General features: G+C 34.2%; 1 protein-coding gene across 2 annotated transcripts in view; it reads left to right on the top strand.

Annotated features, from left to right (window-relative positions):
- mgl (low-density lipoprotein receptor-related protein megalin) overlaps positions 1-19,486 on the top strand; it is a 452,951-nt gene that overhangs the window by 334,910 nt on the left and 98,555 nt on the right. For both annotated transcript variants that reach the window (XM_072522342.1, XM_072522341.1), the window contains exon 2: positions 7,396-7,524. In XM_072522342.1, coding sequence (XP_072378443.1) covers positions 7,396-7,524 — 129 coding nt within the window. The remainder of the gene's footprint in view (positions 1-7,395; positions 7,525-19,486) is intronic.

The raw sequence follows: 19,486 nt of genomic DNA, 5'->3' as shown, positions 1-19,486 counted from the left end.
ATAGACACGTCGGCGTCGGCTTACTGTTCGAAAGCCAAACCAATACTATTATGTAATAAGTAATGATAATTACAAAGCAATAGTAATTACCTGTTATTATTCTTAGGAAATCTAAATAAAATTATTCAAATACAAAACATATACAAATACAAAACCAATATTTACATTGTCCTCAAAAAAGAATGAATGACATCTATCAAATATAGCGTCCTGATTACTCCTCCCGATTTCCTCCTTTCCTTATAAAACAGCAAAAACGTTCGAAATGCTAATAACTGGACCCGTGCCGACTACTAGGGCACTTACCTAATATATTTTCAAGATAATGATGGGAGATAATACTAACTAAAAAAGATATAAGGAAACAAAAGACAATTGAAAACACTAAACACCGATTCGAGCTTTTTACAAGCTGTTCATTACTCGTATCCATTTTAACCGAAGTTAATAAATTTTTTTAACCACATGAACACGCATATCCACCGATCGCCATCCGCAATTGTCTGTTTCAATTGACGGTAATTGAATAGGGTTGATGTGTATAGGCGTCAAGCATGGTAGTTAGTAATTTGCATATCGAGAGGAATCCATGATTATCTGTATATGTGTCTAGGTAATTGTAGCATGGGCATTATTGTAATCATCCATTCTCGTACAACAAAAGACTGAAAAGAACTTAACGCTGGAAGGCATCAACATTTGCATGGGTTTTGAAAAATGTAGACAAAAGACGAATTTCATTGTCATCAAAAAAGCGCTCAAATTATTTTGAATAAACGCTTTCATTGCGTACTATGCCGTGTTTTAGTTTTTATTCTCAATATAGTAGAACTTCGATTAACGTTACTGTTTAACACCCACTAGTTTCAAAACAAAATAAATAAAATAAAAATTTATATTCGACTACAATTATAATAGTTTAAAATTGAAATTTAAGATATTCCTCATTACTATCAAATACATTTTTTATGAAAATTTCCTTAATTTTATTTTTAAACTGAGGTTTGGGAAGATCCTTTGCGTTATCAGGTAATTTGTTATAAAATTTAATTGACCAATATCCTGATTCAGTTTGACACCTATTTAGCCTCCAGTAGGCTGGAACGAGATCACATCTGTGTCTAGTGTTATGATCGTGCACCTCTTCATGGGTCCCAAAGTGCCCCCCGCTTCTCTTAACAAACATAAGGTTCTCATATATATACAAGGAGGGCACAGTAAGAATTCTCAGAGTCTCATAGACCAATCTGCAATCGTCCCTAAGCCCAAGGCCTGCAAGAACTCTTATAGCCTTACGTTGCAAACCAAAGACTCTCAGCATTCCCGCCGAATGCCCCCAAACCAATATTGCATATGTCAGATGAGAGTGAAAAAAGGCATAATAAGCTTTTTGTAAGACCTTGTGTCAAACGTACGATGCTAGATTTCTGAGCACATATAAGTTCTTTGATAGATTTTCGCTCAGATAGTCAATATGTTGACCCCATTGAAGCTTGGGGTCTAGGTGTACTCCAAGGAATTTCACACTTGTCACATTTGCGTTTTCAGCCTGAGTGTCCCTCAGAGCAAAAACAGCCCTGCTGGTCTTTACTTCATTAAACAGGAGCCTGTTAACACAGAACCACTCTTTAGTATCCGACAGTGCAGCTCTGGAACGTCTAAGGGAGTTCTCAAGTGTGTCAGCTGAGAAGAAGACTGTGGTGTCATCAGCAAAGAGTGTCATGCAGGTAGCGTTTGATTCAATCCTTGTAAGATCATTAATATATATTAGAAATAGTATGGGTCTAAGGACGGAGCCCTGAGGAACACCAATATTAACAACACTCTAACCTGACAACATCTCAGACACCAACACAGATTGTACCCTGTTCTCGAGGTATGATTGGATCAACTTGACACTCTGTGGACAAAAGTTATACCTCTGTAGTTTTTGGAGTCTCCCATGGTCCATACAATCAAATGCCTTACTCAAGTCACAAAACACAACAGTGTTGAATTGCGTTCTATGAAAGGATTCCAAGATGCGGGACACTAGTCAAGAATGCTAAGAGTTGTGCTCCTTTCCTTGCTGAAAACCAAACTGTGATCCTGAAAAATAATTGTTACTTTCGAAAAAGCTTGTGAATTGCAAAGCCATTACCTTTTATACTATTTACAGACCTACGACAGGCCTATAGTTCTCAGGGACGTCAATTTCTCCATTTTTGCCCCTTTTTTTAATGTTTTTTTAGTTTTAATAGATAACAAGAAACAAAAAGCATATTAAATAAAAATAAAAACTAACTGAAGTAGAGCTACTATAAAAGTAGCACCCTTTGTGCGTGAGACTTAAAAATATATATTCTAACAAAGAAATATTTAACAATTATTGTATAAATATACATAGTAAGTAACATATGCGTACTTACAAAAATACATTAATTTTAATTTTAATATAGCATGTGACACAACTGTGAAGAAGAAATGTTATAGTTGGTAATCAAAGTCTATTTAGATATTTATTATTTATTACTATTGTCCATTAATCAGTTCTTCATAGAATTGCGTTGTTTTGTTTTTAATTCATTGTTTAATTTCATATTTGTATCTATGTTTTTTATAATTTCTAATTTGTTTTAAATTATCTGATAGACAATTGAAAATTTGGGCCCTATGTAACCAACATATCTCTGGAATATAGATTTATGTATTATATTTAGGTAAAATTGCATTATTCCTTGAATATCTAGTTTGATGGGCATATTTGTTAAAGTTTAATATTATCTTTTTTTCATCTATATGTATACTTAAGGGCTGCTGACAGCCCTTTTACAGAATAATTTACGTACTGCTGCATAACAGAATAATTTACGTGCAATTAAAAATTGACTTTAATTATATAACAGCTTGCTAGAATATCTTAAATTTTTCCCATAAATAATTCTAATTTGTTCCATAATAATGACGAAATCCGTTGAAATGGAGAAAAACTTAATGGATATCCAGAATTTAAAGCTTGCATTGGATTGTTCGATGAATTCAAGTTTCGCCATGAGATTCGTGAGTAGGTCAAACTCAGAGCAAATAGTTCAGGTATTGGTAAGTTCGGAGAACAGTTTACACAGTTGGATGGGTTAAACTATTTTCTATGATTGGTTTCAACTTCAAGTAGGTTTGATCGAAAAAACATTTAAAGCATTGTGGCAAATGAATAATTTTTCAACTTATTCCAATTGTGAGATGAAAAGTGACGACGAAGAATAAATCGCTCCTTTCAAAATATGACAAAGTATGAAATGCCATTATAGGAAATATTTTGTTGAAACAATATTTTCACCTGTTGATCCAACACATATAAATGAATTTTATAAATCAAACAGTATTAAGAATGCTTTTTCCGATGTGATAGTAGTCTAGGTGTGGGACTAATTAAGGAGGATCAAAAATATCTGATGGGGTTGATTAGACATGACCCAATATAGCAGTGAAGAAATATAATAAGAAAGCCCACCCCATATGAGAATAAAGACAAGATAATAATGATATGATCTTTCAGTCAATATTTAACCTCTAAATATTTACAATAGTTCTTCTCTTTACAAGAAAATCTAATATTTCCCCTTTCTCTAGAATAAATCAGTGGCGTTATAAAAAGGAGCCTTAATAAAATATATTACTCGTATATATTTTTATTTGAATATAAATTTATTTGGAGATAAGTTAAGATTTCAGACTAATTTAACTTTTATATGTTTCACAAATTGAAGCACGTAAATTTTATATTTCGAGAAGTTATTCCCTATTGCATTCAAGCGGTAGTTGTTCAAGAGTACATTAATATACATGGCATTACGGCTGATGATTTTAACTTCTCCAGGGAATTTCTTGATTGCTTTTTCAGCTTTTGAAAGTATAGTTCGTAGCAGATTCTGAAGTTGTTTTTCTACCGAATGCAAAACTTTAGCACAAAGTAATAGAGTTACACAATAATGCACATCATACTCGCTGAATTTGTTTATGGATGAACTTTTCATATAGTTGACGCAAAAAAAATTTCACTAAATATTACTACTATAATGTATGCTTTTTAATGTATGCTAATAGAATTAATTTGTATACGAGGATAAAGTGAAAAGTTTTCTGCCTGGGGCATTGAAATTATCAGCAAATACTTATTTTAAAAGAATAAGTTAATTTAACAATAGATGATTACTTAAACATGAGTCAATAATATACAGTGCGTTAAGTTTTAAATTAGATATACACACTATAAATGGCAACACTGTGCGCCGTGGACTTTCCAAGAACCTCCGTTGCCCCGTCGCCAATAATTTGTCATTGTAAACATCATGTCTGTTTATACGCCCGCAGGAAAGGTCCAAATAATAAAATGGTTTTATGGTAGTAATTCTGGACAACAATGTGTAGATTTATTTTCTGTGTTTTTTGAGGGGAGACCAATTCCTTGAGTACAGTCAATTCATAATATTGTTAGAAATTTTGAGAGTTTTTATTGCCTCAAAAATTGCAGAAAATGTCACACTCAAAAAGTGTCACCAGAAAAATTTGAGGATAGAGAATACAGGGATACACAAATTTGTGCAACAATCGAGGTGATTCAACACGTTTGAGTAGAAGCGTTGCTAGGGAGTTAGATGTAAGCAATGTTACTGTAACAAAAGTGTGGAGAAAGCACGGTTACAAGAATTTTAAATATTCGAAAACGCAGCAGCTTTATACAGACGACTACTTTCGAAGAATGGAGTTTTGTGAAATTCTAATAATGAAGGCTAATGATGAACCCAATTTCATTACAAACATTTTATTTACTGATATATCTTCTGTTTCGTTAGTAAGGAGATACAATCCTTCCATTACGAGGTATTGGGCGCGCGAAAACCAGCACAGAAGTGTTGTTTACCGAACTCAACGTCCTTAAAAAGTTAAGGTCTGAACTGGCATTTTAGGAGACCACATAATAGGTTCAATTTTTATTGAGGGCAACTTGAATAGTAGAGTACACCTCGATTTGTTAAAGAATCATGTTCTTCCCGCTATTCTCAATCATCCTGATGTAAATCTGGGGAATGTTTGGTTCCATCAAGACGGCTGTTCAGTTCACAACGCTCGAAAAATTAGGGGTACTTAAAAAATACTTTCCCTAATCGAGTTATCAGTGAAACATGCGATATTAAGTGGCCTGCGCGATCTCCAGTTCTTACACCATGGACTTCTTTTTTTGGGACATTTAGAAAGCATCATCTACGATTATCCTACGGGCTAGAGCCCAAAATTTGGATGAATTAAGAAACCGAATAAGAGAAGTCGCCAATCCTATTACAGCAGAAACTCTTATATCTATTCACAGAAATTTTCATGACAGATTGGGATACTGTTCAGCCGCAGAAGGTCAAATATTTGAATCATTTCTGTAGGGTATAAAGAATTATTTCTTATTTTATTATTAATTATTTTTTATTTTCAATAAAAGTATATATTTTGTTTTATCTTTTTAAATAAATGCGCTTTTATTTTTAATTTATTAAAAACCGATACAAATGCACCGCCTTATAATGGTCAGTGTATTTTTATCGGGTTTATGTTATAAGAAATGAACCAGGTGTACGTAAGCAAAACAAAAATCGGACGGACGGAGTTATATATCCCTTGCGTTATTATGTGTTACTAAATGGTTTTCTCGTTTTTTATCTAGGAATCTAGGTGTCGGAGCGGAGGGATCAGAGAATTACAATTACCTCGTAATTACCCTGTAGCTGTAGGTATACAATTTTGGACTTGGCAATCCGGATTTTTGTATTCGGGTCTTGGATTAAAACTGTCGACCCGGGATCGGTTATATTCATTTTATAAAGTTCGTCCTTACGTCAATTACTCAAAATTTTCATAATTAACACAACCTAAAAAAATTATTTGTAAATTTTTATTTATATTTAAAATTTTCAATTTATCTTTAACACTAAGCATTTATTGGCTGGATGTACATTCGTTAATTAATTTTAGTTGACAAAATTAAGCAAGATTGGTTAATAAATATGTTGATCTTTTTTGTTTTATTATGTATTGTAGTTTTTGTAACATAAATTAATTTTCTTTGTTTCCATTTACTCAAATATTTTTTAGAAATTTGTGGGTACCCTGTATATATACCCAGACATAAATTGCTAGCGTATAATTCGATAGCAACCATTTTTATCTGCGAAAAATCTTTCTCAGATAAAAAAGATCCATTTAGATAAAGTCCCTTTTACCCTTAAAGTTCGAATCGGTCTCTTTTTTTGAAAAAACATCATCTAATTCCGACGTATATTGAGTTCATTATCGCTTGGTTTTCGATTTTGTACCACTTATTTGTAGTTTTTTGGATACAACTAGAGAAAGAGTCAATCAAAAACTAGCTGTCGCAGGGTGAACGAGACTTAAATCATTTAGAGGCGGTCTCGCGAGGCGAAGACATTCCCCGAAGTCGACGGAGAGGATGGTTTCCGTAGAGTGAACATAAGATTAAGTCTCCTACGAACAAATAGCTTTTGATTAAGCCCTTGTATAATTGATCTGTGTATTCATTTTGGCTGGAGTAATTATTTTTCGAGGCAGTTGAGTTTTTTCTTGGCTATTTGGTGTGGCCAATCAGATTCATTTATAGAAACTGTGATGGATCTAATCCAAAAAAATAGTAAGAGGATAGTATGGCCCAGAATTTGTTTTGATTTATACAGTATTTTTTCTATTACTTTGAAGTATGGGGCTGGAATCAAGATACTGGAACAACTATAAGTTTTGTCTTGTGGCACATTTGTAAATAAAGTAGCTACATCAAAACCAAAATATTGTGAGAATTGAAATGTATTTCGTACCCTTTTTCCTGAATGTGTAGTGTATTTTTTAAAAATTTATTGATATTGTGTGACAATGATTGTATTATGTCTAATAAGATCTTGGGGGATTGGTACGATTTCCGGATTGTAACTTCAAAATGAAATTCACGAGCGGATCTCCGTGGCCGATGAATAAGTAGTACGCTAAGAAATGTGAACTTACGGCTCAGTGACGCTCGTGTGTTATCCCCAGTGATTCGTTAGATAGATCTGTTAAACTGTAATGAGATAAAAGATTCGGTCTTAATATGTTAGTAATAAAAACATGTGAAATAATTATAATTTTTTTAGATCAGTGTATCTTACAATGCATTTATATATATATATATATATATATATATATATATATATATATATATATATATATATATATATATATATATATATTTAAAACACTCCTCGCCGGGTGCTTTTACGAGTATCTGCAAAGACTTTATATAAAATCACTCTACTTCCTTACGTTGCATATTATTCGAAACATTGTGCCGAATCATAAATTCAAAAAGGATTCCTTTTGCAGGTATTCCGAGCAGCATCATATGCCCTTTCGGCACGTTTCGATGTCCTGAAGGGAAGTGTATTCCATCCCTGTGGGTTTGCAATTACCAGGCGGATTGTGAAAATGGAGCAGACGAACGGCAAACATGTCGTAAGTTGATTAAATTTTTTTTATTTACTGTTGGAAACTTTAACACAACAAAGAAAAGTTGGGTGTAAAGAGAAATGTTTGAATATTTAATCGTAGCATTTGTATTTTTAAAGTATGTGAATTTATGTATATATTTTGTAATTCTTTCTTTCTGTTTGATAAAAAAATTCAAATTGCCCAAAGTTGTTTTATCACTTTTTTATTTGTGCTTTTTATGTGTATATTTCAGCAGCTTTTCAGGAATTTTCGTTTCTGTTTTCGAGTTGCTATGTAGCAAACGTACTCTCTCATTTTGACTAGATTTCAAACATTAGTTCTGTATACCCTACTGGATAAAATACTCAAACACTTAATGTTTTTGTAATTACTTACGCTAACGGTCGGATGTTCAAAAAGTAAAACATTAATGAATTCATTATCTAAAAACATAAGTTAATTCTAAAGCTTCGTCCACATTTTTCTATAAAACAGTGGCGGCGTCTAGTTTAAAGTATTAGGAGTACACACATATTACATATAAGATATAAAAATAAATAACACCGTAGGCCTCTGCTTAAGCTTTATTTCTGTAAGCAAAAATTATTTTGAGTATCGTCAAATTGTAAAAATTAAAGCACCTTATTCAGAAATTACAATAAATAATATTTATTTATTTATCGTATGGCAATTACAACACATTTAAAACAAATACACAAACACTAGTAATATAGGTATTTGACAAACTTTAAATAGTTACAAACAAACATCAAGTGTATTTATATAATCAATTGACTCTGAAGTTGCAAACAGGAAGTCTTCAGGGCTACCATTGTAGGATCTTGAGGGACACTCTTGAATAATGTGGTCGATGGTTTGGTTCTCCCCACAGTCACATTGAGGAGACGGGTTCTTTCCCCATTTATGTAGCATGTATGCACATCTGCCATGTCTGGTTCAGATCCTATTTAGAGTGGACCATGTTTTGCGTGGAAGATCAAAACCTGGTGGCTTGTGGGTAATGCAGGGCATGTTATTTTGCCATTCGTTCCATTCTTGGGACCATGCATTCGTGATGTTAAACTCCTCATGTATCATTCTTGCCGTTTTCATTGGTGGTTTTCTAGAACGGAGACGGGTATTTCGTGCATCCTCGGTATCTTGGTGGATCGGCAGGTTTATATTGTTCATGATCTTTTTGTATTCACGTGTAAGTGCGTCGACTCGTCGTAAATGTGGAGGTGGGATGTGACTTAATACTGGAAGCCATTGGGTGGGAGTTGATTTAATTGTACCAGCTATCATCCTCATAGTGCTGTGCAGCTGATTGTCGACCTTTTTTACGTGTGGACTGTGTAGCCAGACTGGAGCACAATATTCAGCGGTCGAGAAAACAAGGGCTAAGGCAGTAGAGCGGAGAGTGGAAACCGATGCTCCCCAGGTGGTACCGCAGAGCTTCTGTATAATGTTATTTCTTGTACTCAACTTTTGGGCAGTTTTTGTTAAATGCTCTTTAAATGATAGCGTTCTGTCTAGTGTTACGCCCAGGTACTTCGGTGTTTTGTTGTGGGTAAGTGTGGTATTTTCAAACCGTATGTTGAGTTCCTTTCCAGCAAGTTTATTGTTCAGGTGAAAGCAACTAACTTCTGTTTTGGATGCATTTGGTTGAAGTCGCCACTTTCGAAAATATTTGCCCAATGTATATAAGTCTGCCGTCAGAACTTCTTCAGACGTTTCTAGTATTCTGCATCGTGTAGCGAGGGCCCAGTCATCGGCGTATCCGAACTTTCTTGACTGTGTTTCCGGCATATCTGCTAGGTATAAGCTAAATAGTAGTGGAGAGAGCACTGACCCCTGTGGTAGGCCATTCTTAAGTTTCTTTGTTAGGCTTATATCTGTGCCCATCACTACTTGAAACATTCGGTCGTTGAGCATGCTATCTATTAGGCGTGCTATTGGTTTACAGGGGATTGCACGGAGAATTTTGTATATAAGGCCCTCTCTCCATACTGTATCGTAAGCTGCCGAGAGATCAATAAATGCCGCTGAAGTTTTAAGTCTTCTTTGGAAACCCGCTTCGATGTAGGTGGTGAGTGACATTACCTGGTCTGCACAGCTTCGTTCTGGTCGAAAACCCGCTTGTTTGACTGGGATCGCCTGGAACAGTTCTGTACTGATTCTATTATATATATTCTATTCTATTATATATATTATCTATATTATACAATAAATAATGTATTTTATTAACGTAAAATTATTTTCTTTTTTTTTGAGATAAATTCTTCAATAACCAATTCATTAAAATTCGGAATTTCTTAAATCATTTTTTTTTTCAATTGACTTCAACGACTAACTTTACGAGTAAAGTTAGTCTTTTCTGGGCCATAGTACCCCTACGGAAAGTTTTGATACGTTTCAATGTAGAGAAACATCATTCTGCTTCTGCGGTTGTCATTGGCATCGTAATAAGTACATGAACAATCAAAATTATTTCAGGAAAATGTTCTTGCAAATTATTTTCAGTCAAAAATTTAGGTAATTGGACTGCTCCGGAAAGTTCGTCTAAATCGGAGCGTCTATAAATAAAAGTCCTTCATATGATTTTATTATAAAAAGGATAATTGCCAATTGCTGATTCCAATGCAAATGTAGAAAAATTTGGCCTTTATGTTTCAAAATTTTCCACTGAAAATAATTTTGCTACTTCCAAATGTCCTGTAAGCAAAACCTTCTTTTAATTTTAGATAGTATAGTATCACAAACTTCCTTAACTTGATTAATAGTGGAGGTAAGAATTTCTGTCATCTTTCTTCCGTCTCTTCCTGGATTGACTATCGTCAATGTCTGCTAACTCGATTTCTCTTAAGGTGTGAATATTGTCTCCTTCTTTTTGAATATTTTTTTCCAATGCAGTTAGGCATCGTTTTACGGTTACGAAATCTGTAGCAGGTTTTTGTATTTCTGAATATAAGATGTCAACGTGGGAAATAACACGATGAAAAACTTTCAACCAAAATATAGCTTTAACATCAGCCAATAACCTCAAAAGTTGTGGCGGGTAACTTTTTTTAGACAAGAGACTCAGTAAAACGCAGGTTTAAATTAATTTAAACACTCTCCAATATTTTTGTGGTGTATGTAAGTAATTTTATGGGTCCATAAAAAGTACATTCAAGAACTTTTTGTTAAATGCCAGATGCCCACTTATCTAGCATTTGACTCTCTTCCATAATATTAAACAAACTTTTTAGCTTACTTTTTTTCATTTTCCAACGTTTTCGATATTCTCCAGCTTTCGTTATTTTTATTTTTTTTGTGAGCAATTTTCGCATTTTGGGACTATTGCTGTTATTTTCATCGTTGTTCTACCGATTCGAAATTTTCACCAAGCTATTCGCTTTTTTTAAGGGCTGCCATCTTGGACTCATTATCCTTGCCCTCAAAGTTTTCTCCTAGTAGGATTTAGAAAGATTTATCCCTATTCGGGGCTGCCAACGGTCCTCCATTGTAGATGTACGGTTTGCTTAATGAATCGGACAAGCCTCTTAAGTTGTTTGATGAGACTGGAACCATTACTGACTCGCGTTGTTAACGAAGGCTGACTTCGTGGACGACTGTCAAGCAATATCTTCTCTCTCTTCAAATCTGGAATACGTTGCTGATTGGGTTAGCTCACAGATGTTTTGGGAGAAGGAGAAGAGAAGGATTTTTTTGAATGAACAATCTAAGAAAATTTATATGATCGTTTACAAAAATTTGCAGAATGATCCTAAAAATAGTTGTAAAGTCAGTATTATAAGAACAGCGACCTTTCTAACAGGAATTCTGTATTCTACCATGCGCGACATCGTGAAAAGTTGGGTTAAAAAGAGAAAAATAACATGGGATGCTGGAAAACCTTGAAAAGCTTGTTGCGATGAGAAGAACATGCCAAAACACCACTTTACACAGACGGTTGGAAAATCTTGGATTTAAATACAAACTCGTTGATAAACGAGTGGCTATTATGGAAAATAAGAGAATAGTATATTGGCGTTTACAATATTTAGAAAAAATTCAAGAATCAAGACCAAAAGCGAACAATTTATTATTTAGACCAAACATGACATTGCACGCAGGACACGCATGGTATGACACGCATGATAGCAAGGACTGGACTGATGGTTTACTTAGGTGCCAGCTGAAAGGCGTATCTCCGAATAAATGTTCTCGAACAATATTGTGTACTGTGGATCTTCAAATGGTTGGGTGCCAAATGGATTAAAGCTTTGCGAAAAAAAAAAATAAAAAAATGTAGTGTAGTGATCATAATATGAATTCTAATATATTCGAAGGCTGGTTTAAGAATAATACATTACTTACTAATAGAAGACCCAGCAGTGTGATAAAAGGAAACAGAGGACCAGGAAGACGAAGATTTTCTGGCTGAAAAATCTACGTACGTGATTTAACACAATAACCACAAATCTTTTCAGAGCCGCAGTTTGCAAAAAACAGATTGCCATAATGGTCGCCAACATCCGAAAGGGATAGGCACTACAAGAAGAAGAGTGAAAATTATTGATAATACTAGCTATTACTCAAGGCTTTTAAAAAAAATTCCGAACAGTTCGTCTTCAAAACAGGAACTACAAGATTTCCTCTCAGATAATGATTTGTATTTTGAAGAGAACTATAATAAGAAACAATTAGTTGAAGTGCTTCGTACTAAAACTTATGACAAACAATATGTAATAATGTGGTGTATTAGTTTCAGTTTTCTTTATATGACGTCATCATTAAACATTAACTGAAAGTGCCGAGGTATAACCTACTGTTTTTTCCGACAGGGTGGTAGTTGATACTTTTTGATACTTTTTGATAATTTTGATTAAATAATTGATTGATAATTTTTTGACGTTTTGTTTTTTTTTTTCAAAATCATATTTCTCTGTTCTTTGACTATATAGGTACATATTACACATTGTTATTTTATGATTCAATACGTACATCAATAAATTTGTGTCGGTGAAACAACCAATATCGCGATACCTGAACAGCGGCCACTCGCATTTCTTAAACATTTAATACCGCCACTTTTTTCGATGGGCGATAGAAATATGGAGGCAACTATTATATATCATCCGTGTATTTAAACGTATTTACTTATTTAAACAAATTTTTATTATCTACTTAAGTCAGTATCCGCAAATATATTTTTATCTCACATTCTGCTTCTTTTGAGTGACTTACTTAACACCGAAGTTTTTTATTTATTTTTTATTTTTTAGTCATTTTAATTTTTATAGATCTACTAGTGATACGAATTTCGAGATAGTCTGGTTAATATATTTAATGATAAAATGTGAAATTAAGTTCCTGAACATGTTAAACACACTTGTGTATTATCACCTGCATATCAGATATTCGTTTGAACCCATTGGGCAGTTGCATTTGTATTCATAAACGCTTCGCATAATTGGGTTATATGGAAACTGCCCGTACTGATAAGACTGAAGCTAAATTAACGCAAATTTGGAGCTGTCGATATTGTCATGCGTTACAGCTTTCGACGATTATGGCTTCGTGACCTTTTCGCAAACAATGTACGGAGATATTTAATCATTATACACGTGCAGATTAAGTACCGCGGGTGACACATTTTCACAGGTTAATCCGAAACAAAAGGTGCGGTCATCAATAAATCAGATTAGTCTTGGTTTGGGTTTCGATAAAATATGTTAAAATTGCGTCATTAATTATCGGATTGCTTTATTTTCATAAAAAGGATAGGATTTAAATAAAAACCAAGTATCGTTTAGTGAAAATACGGATTCTCTGATAAAGGGTACTCCCCGTTAAGATAGGCAAAATGTCTTCACTCCCAGAATTAAATTCTTTTTAATTTTTTTACTCTTCCACCAAAAACGTAAATTTTTCGTAGTCAATCCATTTAAAAATTTTAAAAAATTCACATGCATAGTAGAGGCTTAACCTGATACTACGCATAACCATGCATAACATAAAAATGCATTTTTTTTTCGATTTTTCGATAAAAACGTATACCTTATTTTTTGGAGGTGGCTGCAGGTCCAAAGATTTTTTTCCGTATGTTACGCCATCTTCAAAAATCCAAAAAACTGTTTTTTTTTAGGGGTTTTGGGGGATTTTCTCCATTTTATAGACTTCAAAGTAGATCAAATTAAGATTTTTATATGTTTTATATATTCTAAATTAAATGAGGCCTTTAGGCCGATCTGCCGAACAACGAAAAAAAGTAAAGAAAATCCTAAGGGAGTGGAAACGAAAGTATATGGATGATAAAGTAAAGCGTATTGAAGAAAATTACAAGAAAAATTAAATAAAAAATTTTTACGAAGAGGTAAAATACGTTAAAACTGGGTATCAGGGAAGAACGATGAATGTAAAAGATCAGCAAGGAAACCTGACAGTGGACGAAGACCAAATATGTAAAAGGGGGAAAGAATATTTCGAAGAGATGCTAAATGACGGAGTGACTACTGAAGAAAATTATAATGTTCCTTAACCTCAAATAGTAATAAAAGAAATACCAAAGCCGACAAGAGAAGAAATTGAAGAAATAATAAAAGATATGAAAAATTAAAAAAGCCCCGGGTAGAGCGGCATTGTGGCAGAGAACTTAAAATATGGAGAAGCGGCTTTAATAAACCAACTTATTGAGCTAATACTAGAAGTGTGGGATGCCGAGGAAATGCCTTAAGAATGGAAAAGTCGATTATAATTCCTATACACAAAAAGGGAGATAGAACTAAATGCGCAAACTATAGAGGAATATCGTTATTAGAGGTAATATATAAAGTGCTCACCATACTAATTAAAAACCGATTAGAAATATATGTAGAGAAGAATCTAGAAAAATACCAGGGAGGATTTCGGAATAGAAGATCAACAACCGATCAAATTTTTATGCTAAAACAAATCCTGATGAATTGCTATGAACTTCCAAGTGCCAGAAAATTATGTGGAATGCAACGGTATAGTCTCAGAAAAATTCGAAGTGAAAAAAGGTGTTTGCCAAGAAGACCCGTCTACATTGCTATTCAATACAGTTCTAGAAAAAATTGTAAGGGTTAACGGGAAAAATAGGTCTGGCACTATTTTATACAAGGAGCACCAATGCTTAGTATACGCTGATGATGTGGTTCCCATTGCAAGAAATGGCAAACAACTGGCAAATATAGCACAAAAACTGATTCGGAAAAGCTCTAAAATGGAACTGAAAGTTAATATTAATAAATCGAAGTACATGGAAATCTCGAGCAAAAAAGGAATAAACACCAGGGGATCCTTTAAATTGGAGGTAGAGGATGTTGACTCTGTTGACTCTTATTGATCAGACATGTAAGGAAGAAACTGAAATTTACCTGAGACTGACCAAGAGCAACAGGTGTGCCGGAGCCATGAGCAAAATAATTAAGGCCAAAGATATATCTCGTAATACAAAAATAAGAGTATACAAAACTATAATTAGACCCACAATGCTATACGCTGCCGAGAAATGGACTATAAACAAAACCATACAGAATAGATTGGAAGCATGGGAAAGAAAGATACTTCGCAGATACTAATGCAGAAGTGTACCATTTGTATGCTAACCCTACAATAACAAAAGTGGTGAATAAACGTAGACCAGAATGGCTGTTACATCTAGAAAGAATGCAAGGTAATAGACCTATAGAATATTGCTTGGAGAGTACCTGAGGGCAAAAAAAAGAGAGAAAGACCAAGAAAGAAATGGAGAGATGTAGTGATGAAAGATGTCAGAGAGGCGGGAATCAGCAGTAAACAGTTTAGGCGATAAGGTACCACCCTGTCGGACTCCTCTGCCGATTGGGATATGATCCGTGTTTTTATGTAGTTTCACCGACATAGTTGCGTTCTTGTATGAATTGTAAATTAACCTTGTATATCGGTAGTCAATGCGTCATGCTTGTAGTTCTTCCAGGATTTTGTCAAATTTTACCGTGTCAAAGGCTTTATGGAAATCTACAAAAGCCAGGACGAGTGGTTAATTGTATTCGATAGTCTTTTCTATTACCGTTTTAATGCTCTGTAGGTGATCATTTGTTCCAAATCCGGTACGAAATCCCGCTTGCTCTATCGGTTGGTAGAAATCAAGTTTTTTCTCAAGACGATTCGTTACTATTCTTGTAAGGAGTTTGTATAGATGACTCAGAAGACTTATAAATCTATAGTTTTCTAATTCATGGGATCTCCTTTTTTGTACAATAGAATTACCCCAGCATTGTGCCATTTGTCGGGTATATTACTGTAAAAAAGGCTCATGTTTTAAAGGTTTTTTACTTTCTTAAGTAGGCAAGTGCCTACGATTTTGATTGCATCAGTAACTACACAATCTTGCCAGGAGATTTGTTATTCTTAGCTTTTCTTATGGCTAGTTTTATTTCGTCTATTGTGATTTCCGGCAGTAATTCTGATCTTTGGTTGACAATGTCCTTTTTCTTTGATAATATTTCTGGTACTTGATCTTCTCTGGTATTTGCTTTGTGTTGGCTTGTGTACAGCAATTTGTAGAAGTCTTCACCTACTTTACTGGTTTCCTCTCTCTTGGTTGTAAGATGAGCATGCCTGTGTTTAATCTTTATTATCTGCACTGTCCCTGTTCCTAGTCTTTTTCTCAATACTTTCATACTTCTATTATTCTCAATGATATGTTCGATTTGTTCTTGGTTGTATTATTATTTTATTGATATTTGGATTAACTTACAGGAAATAATTTTTTCCAAATTACGTTTATGAAGTGAAGTTTCGCAATGAGAATTAAATAAAATAACAATTTAAAATTTTATTCCTTTTTTTTGAAATTTAGGTATGGAATGAGAAAAAGAGGGAAAAAATAAAACTTACCGATTTGCCGCACGGTTTACAAAATGCTTCATCTCCTAAAGAAAGTTCCGAATATGGTCCGATGGCACTTAACTTATGCCTCCACTACACATTGGCAGACGCGTCTGCGGACGCATCTGCAGAGGTATCATCACAAGCTGACCACACATCTGGACACATCTGTATATCGTTCAGTCTGTGTTAATTAATGGGAGATGCAATATCTACGCGAGCATTAAAAATATGGATGTTGATGTTGAGACCACAGCTGCCGCAGCTATATGCCTATTTAGAACGTTCAACTACTACTTGAGTGTACATCGGAATAGAATCATTAAAACAAAATGATCGGAAAAGAAGAAGCCAGAAGTCAGATTGTGTAGAAAGGTGTCGGACGTCCGCACCGAAATCCTTTGATCTGTGCTAAAAAGCCGACAACAATCGCATATCTTGCAGATGCATCCGCCGACGTGATATATAACAACGTATGATCAAATTACCCCATCTACACATCTCCAGATGCATACGTAGATGTCGTCCGCGGACGCGTCTGCCGATGTGGATGTGTAGACGAGCCATTAGAAGTCATAGATGTCACCTCGGGGGAACAATAAAGGGTCTATACACCTTCTGTTGTCTCCGGGTGCTCTGTAGAGGGCTTCGAATATACAGTCAAGAGCTCCTCTACTTAAGTCCATTTTCGGGTTATGGACTTGGAAAATATTTATCTTCTGATGGCTTGTCTTGAAAAAGACAAGATATTTCTTACATTACAAAGATACACCAAGTCGAAATAAAGCATCAGGTCGTGGTTTTCTGACGGCTTGTCTTGAAAAAGACAAGATATTTCTTACATGACGAAAATATAGGTCGAAATAAAACATCAGATTGTATGGAATAATATCTCAGCCACAGAGTATTCTTGGAACAGCAGGAAGCAGCGCCCCAAGAGCACTAAGCTCTCGGAGGGCCCGTGCGGGACTGACCTGGTTGACCTGAAAATCGCCAATATTTATATGCGCTGTTCGAGCGATAAATAGGGATTTCCAGGTCAAGAGCCAATGGGAAAATTCGAGGCGGGGCGATGCGCATCGAAATACGTACTAGTCCACAGACTATGGCATTCGATGACATAGAAGTACGATAGAACACTTGAACTAGTGATTTAAGAGATTGATTTGTCGGTATTTTTCTAAACCACTTATTATATTCGATTCCTATACCAATATCTCGTCGCATAACATTCTTTAAGTTTAAGTTATTCCTATTCCTATAATTCATTCCAGCTGAATGCTGTAACAATATAAAGTCGTATTAATCTCACAATAAACAAATTCATATTGATTTTAATAAATTGGTTTATTTCAACAAACGTGACATATTAATTAATAATGAACGACATAAAACCAACTAGATTTATATTTGAGGTTATGTTCCCTGCCGAATAATTTAGCGGTTTTTGACAATTTGGATAATTATAATTTCGCAAATATGTAATTATCAAGAGCATTTATTAATATTTCAATTAGTCATTTAAAAGAAAATTTAATACGAACATCGTTATTGTAACCATATTTTAATTAAACGCAAAATGCGTATCATTTTACATCATATTTCGCTTATTGCCATATTTAAAATCTGTCAGTACAAGTCAGGATTATTAATCTCATTAGATCGTATAGGCTATTGATTATGTATTTTAAAAAGGAACTATTTAAGATATTTAAGAGCCACGACCTCCCTTATAAACGAAAATCCGTTTATTGAGATGCTACGCGTTTACAGTGCTGCTCTATGGGGTTGAATCATGGACACTAACCGAGGCATCCATGGGAAAACTCGAGGAGTTTGAGATGTGGTGTTATAGACGGATACTGAGGATCTCTTGGGTGGATCGAATAACAAATATTGAAGTTCTACGTCGGATGGATAAAACATGCAGAGTTGCCAGATTGGGGTATTTCCCCTCATTTTTGGGGTAATTTGAAAGTGTCTGGGGGAATTTTTGTAAGCTGAACTGGCTGGGGGATTTTTTGGGGGAAAATTGTGGAAGATATTAGGGTGTGATGGTCAATTAAATTTGCGAATGTACATAGAACTGCATATTATTCTGTTCTCATATAATCGAGCTCGAAAGATCAAGCAGCTCCGTATGGATGTCGTATTTTGGGCTGTGTTAGGGAAATTTCAACTCTTAAGGTCGATGTTATGGAATTTTTAAATATTAGTGACATCACATCAGTTTTTATAAATCGTGAAGTAACATTGTTGTCATTGTTTTAGTATGAAAAATTATTCTAATTCATTGCTTTGGTATAATTAGTATAAAAAATTATAGTACAGTGTGTTCCAGTCTACATTATTGTCAAATTTATAAATTATGTGACAACATTTTAAGTTTGAGGGATTTGAGCTTAAATTTGGGGGAATTTTAGTTTCTAAGTGGGGGATTTAGAAAATCGCATCTGGCAAACATGTAAATTATATTCACAGTGAAACAGCGCAAGCTAGAGCTAAAGCTTTTAAAATTATAAAAAATATACAGGGTGTCCCATTAAAAATAAAGATGAAGGGCTATGCTAGACTGGCGTGAAGCACCCTATACATTTAAATTTATGTTTAAAAGCGGACATTTAAATTTTATAATTTTCTAAAATAAGGACAAAAACAATTTTATTCCATAAGTGCTTTTCACACCGTAATAATAATTTTTTATTTTTATTATAAATAAATTATTTTACTTGATTTGATTCAACTGAAAATTCTAGGTTCCGGTTTTGTTTCAATACCAAAATAAAATGTGACCCAACTATTTAGCAAAGTTATATAAAGGTTGGATGAAATATTAAATTGTCAAGTTGTTGGTGGGAAATTTAATTTAATTACTTTGTGGATCCAAACTGTAATTATCAGAGAAACGGAACTCAAAATGTAACAACATTGAATCTATTGAAGTTCCTATAACGAATATAATTTTGTTTGCAAATAAAACAAAACTTTGTATTCATAACAACCCCAAACGGTAATGTTCCGTTTAAACTTTATTTTGAGGCGGTTCGTAGGTGTTTTTGTTAGCCCTTGTTGGCTATTTTCTTTTCACTTAAACTCATCAGGGAGT

This window comes from Diabrotica undecimpunctata, chromosome 2 (assembly GCF_040954645.1).
Source record: "Diabrotica undecimpunctata isolate CICGRU chromosome 2, icDiaUnde3, whole genome shotgun sequence".
In the NCBI taxonomy this organism is placed as follows: domain Eukaryota; kingdom Metazoa; phylum Arthropoda; class Insecta; order Coleoptera; family Chrysomelidae; genus Diabrotica; species Diabrotica undecimpunctata.
This window is presented reverse-complemented; position numbering and strand designations above follow the sequence as displayed.